Source organism: Myotis brandtii, unplaced genomic scaffold (genome assembly GCF_000412655.1).
Source record: "Myotis brandtii unplaced genomic scaffold, ASM41265v1 scaffold82, whole genome shotgun sequence".
Classification (NCBI taxonomy): Eukaryota; Metazoa; Chordata; class Mammalia; order Chiroptera; family Vespertilionidae; genus Myotis; species Myotis brandtii.
The window spans coordinates 4909838-4919842 of NW_005371324.1; the positions used below are offsets into that span (position 1 = coordinate 4909838).

General features: G+C 34.9%; 1 protein-coding gene across 1 annotated transcript in view; it reads left to right on the top strand.

Moving 5' to 3' along the window:
- ZDHHC17 (zinc finger, DHHC-type containing 17) overlaps positions 1-10005 on the top strand; it is a 64807-nt gene that overhangs the window by 11803 nt on the left and 42999 nt on the right. The window contains exons 3-5 of the mRNA XM_005884171.2: positions 942-1064; positions 5102-5179; positions 6002-6146. Coding sequence (XP_005884233.1) covers positions 942-1064; positions 5102-5179; positions 6002-6146 — 346 coding nt within the window. The remainder of the gene's footprint in view (positions 1-941; positions 1065-5101; positions 5180-6001; positions 6147-10005) is intronic.

Genomic DNA, 10005 nt, shown 5'->3' on the forward strand with positions numbered 1-10005 from the left:
GCTCCGCTGATCCCGGTGCTGGGAGGCATATTACCCTTTTACTATATAGGATAGAGGCCTGGTGCACGGGTGGGGGCCGGCTGGTTTGCCCTGAAGGGCGTCCTGGATCAGGGTGGGGGTCCCCACTGGGGTGCCTGGCCAGTCTGGGTGAGGGGCTGAGGGCCGTTTTCAGGCTGGTGGGTGACTGAATCTCCCAACCGCTCCTTTTTTCTTTTTTTTTCTGGGCCAGCTTTAGCTCTGAGGCTCGGCTGCTGAAAGCAGGTTTCTGGCCTTTGTTTACCTTCTGTATTTGAAACAATGTTGCGATCCTGCTGGCTGAAGCCTGGCTGACTGAAAGGAGGTTTCTGGGGTTTTGTTTAGCTTCTATATTTGTTACAATGTTTCTTAGAGAGCAGCTGAGAGGCCAGCAAGGCAGGCGGGGAACCTCGCTTCCTCCGTCATTGAAGCAAGCAAGCCTCCCTGTTCGCGTCAGCTCCCTGGCTACCGGCCGCCATCTTGGTTGGCAGTTAATTTGCATATCTCAGTAATTAGCCAATGGGAAGGGTAGCGGCTGTACGGCTAATTACCATGTTTCTCTTTTATTAGATAGGATATTTAAAAAAATAATTGTATATACTTTTATAAGCTGCCTCAAGTGTTTTGTGGTATAAATAAATATAAATGAAAACAAGTAAATGATAGATGTTTGATTTTTGGTATCCTTTTCTCTCCCAACTAATGAGATATTGCATTCTTATAGATGAGACAAAACTCATCTATAAGATGGATTAGTAAAATCTGTTGGAATATTCATATGTTAAAAGTAGCATTTTATGTTCAGAAGTTCATTTTAATTTTCAGGTATCAAAATGGAGCATTATTTTCTTCTGAAAATGTTATTTTTTAGCTTTAAATTTCTTGTCAAATAGTAGTAATAATCTCTATTTTTCTTTTTTTTCAAGATATGGAATATATGAACGTTGCCGAGAATTGGTGGAAGCAGGTTACGATGTGCGACAACCAGACAAAGAAAATGTTACACTTCTCCATTGGGCTGCTATCAACAATAGGATAGATTTAGTCAAGTATGTGTTTTCTGTATTTTTAAGTAATTAGTTATTATAAAAATATTAGAAATTATTATAAAAAATAATAATTTCTAACAATCATAGCTTTTAAAATGTAGATTCTATGTACCCTTTTTCCTGAAAAGTTTTGTTTTTAACATATATTGAATGCTTATTAATGTGTCATACTGAGCTGAATACTTTTCCATGTATATTTCCTTTAATTTTAATTCTTGAAGTAACCTTGTATGAAAAATAACAATTACTGCTATCCTGCAATGTGGAAACTGAAGCATAAAGAGGTTAAATACACTACTGACATACAGCTAATAAAGTTTGGAGTCAGGATGTTAACTCCAGTAGTCCACCTTGCAGCTCACATTTTAAATATGAATTCTATGGGGAAGAGTTACAAAAGAAAAGAGAGGGGTTAAAAAGATAATAGGTAATAATATTCTGATTTAACTATTCAAACTAGCATAAGTGATGAATACATACCAAGTATAAAATGATTTTTATTACTGTTAATCTGCTGGTTTAGTATTACTAACAGGTAGTTAAATAAGCAAGAGTCAGATAATAGAAATCTTAGTCAATCTGTTTTAATAGTCATAATTTGGACATAAGACCTTTAGATAAAGACAAATTTGAAAAGAACTGCTTGCAAGTGTGCAGTTAAGTACAGCATGCAGAGTCTACAGTAAAGTAAGATATTAATGTTACATAGAATAATTCATTTGCACCTAGAGTTCTAAAGAAAGATTAAGCAAGTAATATCTAAAGCATTGAACTCCGTGAATCACTTTCTTCCAGAGAGCATGTTTTCATTTTATTCCTTTTTTTCCTTTATGTATCTCTAACTGTCCCTTTGCTTTCACTATGGGTCTCCTAATATGTAATTCTGTTTTGCTTATGGGAAAATGTTTTCTTTGTGTGTGTGTGTGTGTGTGTGTGTGTGTGTGTGTGTGTGTGTGTGTGTGTGTGTGTGTTTAATCCTCATCCGAGGATATATTTATATTGATTTTAGAGAGAGGAAGGAAGAGAGAGAAACATCAATGTGAGAGAGAAACATTGATTGGTTGCCTCCTGAATGTACCCTGACTGGGGATTGAACCTACAACCTAGGCCTGACCTGAAATTGAACCCACAACCTTTTGGTGGATTGGATGACCCTCCAACGCAGGAAAATGTTTTTAATCTTCATTAGTGAAGGAAATTTTCACATAGTATAGAAATCTAGGTTGACAGCTTTTGTTTGTTTTATTTTTAAAATATTCCACTGTTTTCTGGCTTCTTTTACTTTTGAGAAATCAGTCTTTTTTTTTTTTTTTTGGTGCCCCAATAAGTAGTCACATTTTAAGATTTAGCAGTATAGTGTACACTGTACTGTTAAATCAGTGAATACTTTTCTGTCAGCTGCTTGATTGCTTCCATGTCACTAAAATGCCTAGTTGTGATGTTAAATAAATACTCACTTTCATGGAGTATATAGGTCAGAAAACAATTTTTCAGTAACTTATATTGACTTTCAGCCAGTGTTTATGTTTACAGTCCAGCTTCTTATTACTTTCTTTGGAGGTAACAATTGACTTTAATCTCTTAGCTTTTCTAGGGTTTTATAATATATTCTGGTTTGCTTCTCATTGGTGTCCCCCTCTGGAGACATTTGAGTTTTAGCAATTTGCTTTTCATTTTTTGAATGCTTGTTGATATCTCTTGTTTATTGATGGTCCCTTCTCAATACCTAGGGATCATTAGTACTTGCAATAGCATTCCGTGATAATAACTTTCTTCTAGTATTGCAGGAAAATTCTAGTTTAAAAATAAGAAGTATACAATCTTCTCAGGAGTATAGTTTTGAGCTAGGGTTTTATAGCTACAAAGAATAACATGTTATAAAAATACTAGAGGCCCGGTGCACAAAATTCGTGCACTCAGGGGGCAGGGGAGGTTGCCTTAGCCAGGCCTGTGCCCTCTCGCAGTCCGGGAGCCCTCGGGGGATGTCTGACTGACGGCTTAGGCCCGCTCTTCATGGAGAGCGGGCCTAAGCCGTCAGTTGGACAGCCTTAGCACTGCTGCGGAGGCTGGAGAGGCTCTCGCCATGGCCGCTGTGCTTGCCAGTCGTGAGCCCGGCTTCTGGCTGAGCAGCGTTCCCCCTGTGGGAGTGCACTGACCACCAGGGTGCAGCTCCTGCGTTGAGTATCTGCCCCCTGGTGGTCAGTGTGCATCATAGCGACCCGTCGTTCCACCATTTGGTCGATTTGCATATTACCCTTTTATTATATAGGATAGTAGTACTTCTCTTTCACGAGTTTATAATGAAAAGGTAATAGGAGTAATTCTTTTTTAGCATGGAGGAAAACAAAAATTCCATCCTATTGAAAACAAAGTTATATTTTAAAACCATGTTGGAAATTGCTTATTGTCCTAGTCCTAGAAAGTATTTGAAATGTGAGTAAAAATAATTCTCTGGAACAGATATATTGACTATAGAGAAGGTAATCAAATTTTTTTTTTTAATCCCAGTTGAAATTTTTCAGAAAATATTTTCTATCAAAGCTATTCCTTTGAGCTGTACTTTTCTTTGGGCTCAAGATATAATTTTTAGCTATTATATAATCTCTGCCAGGTACCTTAAGAAGCAATTTAGGACTAGTTAAATGTCTGTGTTCAGATTACAAACATTCTGTATTTTTGTTCTAATTTACAGAATTTAAAACTGTGATATTTTGGACTGAAAATATTTTAGTATGGAAATATTTTAAGTTACTTCAAACTATTTTACATGATAGAGTGGAGTTGGACTCCTCACTGCACAATGCTTTATAAGCACCAGTTTAATAAATATTTATATAAAGCAGAAAATTTCTGAATCAAGCATGTAAATATGAATATATTAAATGTTTAGAATTGTGTATATTAAGAGTGATTGCATTAAACTTACAACAATTTAAGAGCCCCAGTAATATACATACATCAGCAAGCATTTGACATTAAAATGCCTTAAATCAGCAGTAACCAACCTTTCAGACCTCATGGTCCACCAGAGGTCTGCGGACCACTGGTTGGCGATCGCTGCTCCAAAGGTTTCCTTAAACCAGAGGTCGCCAACCTTTTGGACCTCACGGACCACCAGTAAATCATTTACTATATTCAAGAGTCATTGCATTGATAATTCTTAAAGCAAGTATTATAAGAAGCAGCCATGTCTTATTCATTTCACAGGGTATCATGGTGCTATGACATTAATATATTAAGCAGTGAGGTTGCTCTTTTTTTAAAAAAAGCAACACAGTTTTAAAGTCATAAACAAGGCATCATTAAAAAAAACTTTATGCTATACTTTATAATTTACAAAATTCTTTCATGTGTATTGTTTGACTTAGTCTACAGTAAACTTGTGAGGTAAGTAAAGCTTAATAATCTGAGTGTCTTCTGCCCATAGACTGTCTAGCACAGCCGTGGGCAAACTACGGCCCGCGGGCCGGATCCTGCCCGTTTGAAATGAATAAAACTAAAAAAAAAAAAAGACCGTACCCTTTTATGTAATGATGTTTACTTTGAATTTATATTAGTTCACACAAACACTCCATCCATGCTTTTGTTCCGGCCCTCCGGTCCAGTTTAAGAACCCATTGTGGCCCTCGAGTCAAAAAGTTTGCCCACCCCTGGTCTAGCATGTTATACAGCTCTCCTAATTCCAAGACTCTATCTGCTGCTTTCTGAACCAAGTCTTTGGGGTTCTCTTACTGCTTGGTTTTTTGTTTTTTCTTGCTTGCTTTTTTTCTTGATTGTTATTTGGTATTGCTATTACCAAATTGTAACTTTTTGGTAACTTAAATTTTTTTCCTTTTACTTCTAGAACAAAAGAAGGTGATGTGTTTGATATAAAATTCTGCTAAATATATTTTTTAAACTCTCACAAATGATCATTTATCTTTAAAGGCATAAACTAGTTTGAGATCTAAAATGAAAAACATTTTTCCTTTTTTTACATAATTTCTTAAAAATTGAAAATGAAAGTTGTCTAAATTATTTAAAATTTTGTCTTATAGATACTACATTTCGAAAGGTGCTATTGTGGATCAGCTTGGAGGAGACCTAAATTCAACTCCATTGCATTGGGCCACAAGGTTTAAATCTGCTTCTGGATTTATTTTTCCTTTTGGTTTCTTTATTAGTCTGTAACTAAGCAACTTTTTTAATGATATGCTATAATGAATAGGAAAACGTATTATGCCAATAGTATTAGCATCATTATACTAATGTATTGCTGTTCAATGTTACCTGCAGTAGGATAAAAGTTAAAGACATAACAAATAAGGCATCATAAAAAACCTTTATGCTATACTTTATAATTTACAAAATTCTTTCATGTGTATTGTTTGACTTAGTCTACAGTAAACTTGTGAGGTAAGTAAAGCTTAATAATCTGAGTGTCTTCTGCCCATAGACTGTCTAGCATGTTATATAGCTCTCCTAATTCCACGACTCTATCTGCTGCTTTCTGAACCAAGTTAGGTTCAGAAAGTTTATTGTCCAAAATATCCTTAGGGAATGAACTATGTTTATGTTAATCCAGTTAGTTATATGATTGGGTTAAACTGTAGACTTGTAAATGTAATAGTACTTTTGCAGCCTATATATATTACAATTAAAGAAGTTGCCCAGTTTATCAAACAATTACTATCATGATGGAATATAGTAACTATTTATTACAGATTTAAAGAAGTTATGAGTATCTAAATTTCCAAGGACAGTTATTCCAGTTAAGAATTAAGAACCATGAACCCTAAATGTGTCTTGACACATATGCCTGTTATAAAATAATTTTAAAAGGTATTTGTGTTATCTTTTTTTTTTTTTTACCATTACCCTGTTTAAAAGAAAGATCTTTCCAGAGGATACTATTTGAAATAACTGTATATCTAACTGTTTATTCTTTTATGTTTTAGACAAGGACATCTATCTATGGTTGTGCAACTAATGAAATATGGTGCAGATCCTTCATTAATTGATGGAGAAGGATGTAGCTGTATTCATCTGGCTGCTCAATTTGGACATACCTCAATTGTTGCTTATCTCATTGCAAAAGGACAGGTAAAAAAATCACAATGGTGGATTTTAATCAGATGTTCTTCATGGTTTAAATGCCTGATATCATTGGTGTTACAAATGTAATAACCTGGTAATATTTAAATAATACTTTCTGATGGATGAAGAGAAGAAATAAATATATACAGTAATTAGTTTGATATTCAGCTATGTGATACTTTATGTAGTTAACATAAAAATAAGGAAGATAATCATGAACACATAATAGTCCATTAAGTTGGGCTTTTTTTTATTTCCGAGAGTGACAGAGGTGAATCCCAGAAAATAAGGAAGAAAATTTAGGTATTTTAAAAAATATATCATCTGAATTCATTTAAACTTTTTGAACATATTACTGGCTATTTTCTATATTAAGTACCTCTCGAGGGGGATAAATTCTTTAAGATCAGTTTTTCAGTTTCTGCTAAATAAAATAATGCTGCTTCACACATGCCAGAAAACTTCTCATGATTTAAGTGGTTTGTCTGATTTTTCTTGACTGTACATTGACTATAATCATGTTAAATATTACAAGTTTATATGTATCATGTTTTTGTAGTAAATGTATTTTGTTAAAAGTAATGCCACTCAGTTTTTCTTTCATGTATTTTTTCTGGTTATGTTTAAATATTAGTTTTATAGCTAAGGATCTCATTATAAGAGTAAGACAAATGATTTGAGTTTATTGTAATTAACCTATATTTATTTTAATTTAAACTTTTATGCTGATTTAGAATTTGAATAGTATTTATTTTATGAATCCCTTAAGATATTTGTTGTTGGCAGTGTCAAGCAATGACAGTTGTGTTTGTGCATTATAGCTTAGGAAAAGAGGCATAAACTGGTTAAGTTAATTTCTGGAAGGGGGAGTTTATTTATTACTGTGTTAACAAACTACCCCAAAATTGATGGCTTAAGAACAACACCAGAATTTATTATATTTCACAGTTCTGTGGTTTGGCCTTGACTAGGTGGTTCTTGTGATAATTGCTGGGAGCTGCAGTCATCTGGGAGCTCAGCTGAGCTAGAGGGTAGCTCACTTAAACGTACTTTGTACCTTGGTAGGAATGGCTAAAAGGCTGTGCTCAACAGGAATGTTGAGACAGCTCGGCCTCTATCTTTTTCTCCATGCAGTCTCAGAACTTCTCCACAGTACCCTCCCCTCCCTACCCCTCCCTGCAATGTGGTCTCTGCAGCAGGGGAAGTGGACTTATGGTGGCTCAGAGGTCCCAACAGAACAGAAGTAGAAGCTGTTTTGCCTTTTTTAAGTCTTAGGTCTTGAACTGGCACAGCAGCATTTCTCCATTTTTTCAGTTACAGCAAGTAACTGAGCCGGACCATGTTCAAAGTGGTAACGCAAGGGCTTGAATACCGGGAGGTGAGGTTTACTGGGGGCCATTGTTGGAGACCAACTTCAGGGGATTATCCTTGTTCTCCCACAGTTTCTTCTAGACTGGTGGTTGAAGGAGTAGATAGTGCCATAGCATATGACAATATCTTTAATGGCTTTCTGTATTGCAGATATAATTTCATAATACTCATTTTTTTCTTTCAGTTTTTAACTGGGTAAGAAAAGTGTAAGTCTTTGAGTCTTCCTGGTCTTTTTGTTAGTGCATTAATTTTAGAATTTGGATGATTTCAGTAATCTTTTCCAAGCATGTCAAACGTGTGGCCTGCAGGCCACACGTTTGACATGCTTGGGTAGGCTATAAAATTATTAAAGAGCAATGGTTTCTACCTGTCATGGTACTTTTGTATAATAAATGCATGATGATGGTGATAAATGTCTTTCAAATAATTACTCTTTTTCATAAGTGAATTATTTTTCTGCTTACAGCAGTAACACATGCATAATTAAATTATTCAAACATAGTAGAAGAGTATGAGTTAGAAAATGAAATCTTACTTCTCCCTCCCCTCATTTCCCCAATGAGGTTACTTCCTTTAACAGTTTTGTATATATTTTTCCAGCATTTTTTACCTTGTATACTCTAATATGTTGTAAAGCACACCCCTCTAACGTGCATTACATTATACTTTGAATGGGGTCCAAAGTCCTTCCTTGGCCTATGTGATCTAGCCCTGGATACCTCTTGAACTTAACTTCTGCCATCTTACTCTGCTTTAATTATCCCAGTCTTGCTGTTTCTTGAGCAACTCTGATATGTTATTGTCTTAGGGCCTTTGTGTTTGCTGTTTCTTCTGCTCAGTAAATCCTTTCCTCAGATAGTCACACAATTCTCTCTCTTCAATCAGTATTCAAACAAATTTTATTAGTTTTGATTAGTTCTGAAGTATAAGCAGTAATAAGTATATTTTTATTTCTTCTTTCTCTTCTCTTTCACTGACTTTAGTCAATAATACTGGTTTTTCTTAGTACTAACTTTGTTCTGATAAATATAACTACATTTCTGTTACTTGATTTTTCAGCTTTAAATAACATCCTTTGAGTTATAACTATTACAGATTAGGCACTCATCATACTTTTTTTCAACCTTCTTTTTCTATTCCCTTCCCCCCATTTTTTGTTAATTGGAGCAATTTTACATTTTTAGGACATATAACATTTCCATACAGTTTGTCATTCTATTCTTCACAAATGTTTCATTTTAGTTATACCATTAAATATATTTAGTGCTCACTACCAATTCTTTTGGATGATTTTCAGGAGAAAAAGGGAAAATGCTAAGTTACGGATCCCTGTTAATCATGGAATTCCCATAAGCTATTGATCTGGGCTTGTTAATTCTTCCTAATAGAGAATACCCATACATCCAGGCTGTAATTGGAAAAGAAGTACCAAGTTTTAAATCCTGAGCCAAAGAGAGAAAAGGTTGAATTTCATTTTTCTTTTAAGTACTCTAGAGATGTGACATAATTTTACATTTTTTATTTATTGATATTTTTAATGCCATCACTTTTTTAAAAGGATATGAAAAGACTTACAAAAAGGAAGAAGAAATCTAAACATAATAATTTACCTGTTTGTTTTAATTGGGCATCAAATTTAGTTGAGCTTTCTTGAAACCATGACAGCTGAAGGAAGTAAAATAAGATAAAGTACTTAACTCCCCTGCAATAAACAAGGAAGCTTGCCATTTTTTAGAGAAGATTTTTTAATTTAAAAAAATCAATGTATATAGTATTGGAAATATTGTGTGAGGTTACATGAAATGTTCCCCAAAATATTTAAAGTAAATCCAGAAATGGGTTTCTAATAGATAAGGCATAGCATTTAATTACATTATTCATGATGAGGCACTAAACTAATGACAACATCCGAACATGTGTGTTCTAGTTTGTCTAATGTGGTGGTTCTCAGCTTTTTTTCTGCCTCAATACACTTGGATAATATTGACATTTGAGACATACTCCCATCAGTAATAATGGCTCACAGAGAACTGCTGCATAGAGATATGTGTTTTACAGTGTACTCACTGTAAATCTCTCTCTCCACTGACTGGTAATTAGATAACATGTCAGATTAGAACTGCTGATTTAATGTAATTCAGGAGTGGGTGATGGGGAAAGGAGGAAGAGGAAACTTAATATTTGTTGAATGTCTGTTATGTTCCAGGCTTTGGACTAGGTGCTTTACACATAGGATTCCATTTAATCATTACAAGGGTCTTATAGCCATTATTTGTATTTATATTTTTAGATGAGGAAGCTGAGGCTTAGAATTAAAGTAATTTTTTCAGTCTTACCTACACTAATAAAAGAGAAACATGGTAATTAGCGTACGACCGCTACCCTTCCCATTGGCTAATCAGGGAGATATGCAAATTAACTGTCAGCCAAGATGGCGGCCGGCAGCCAGGCAGCTGATGCGAACAGGGAGGCTTGCTTCCTTCAGTGACAGAGG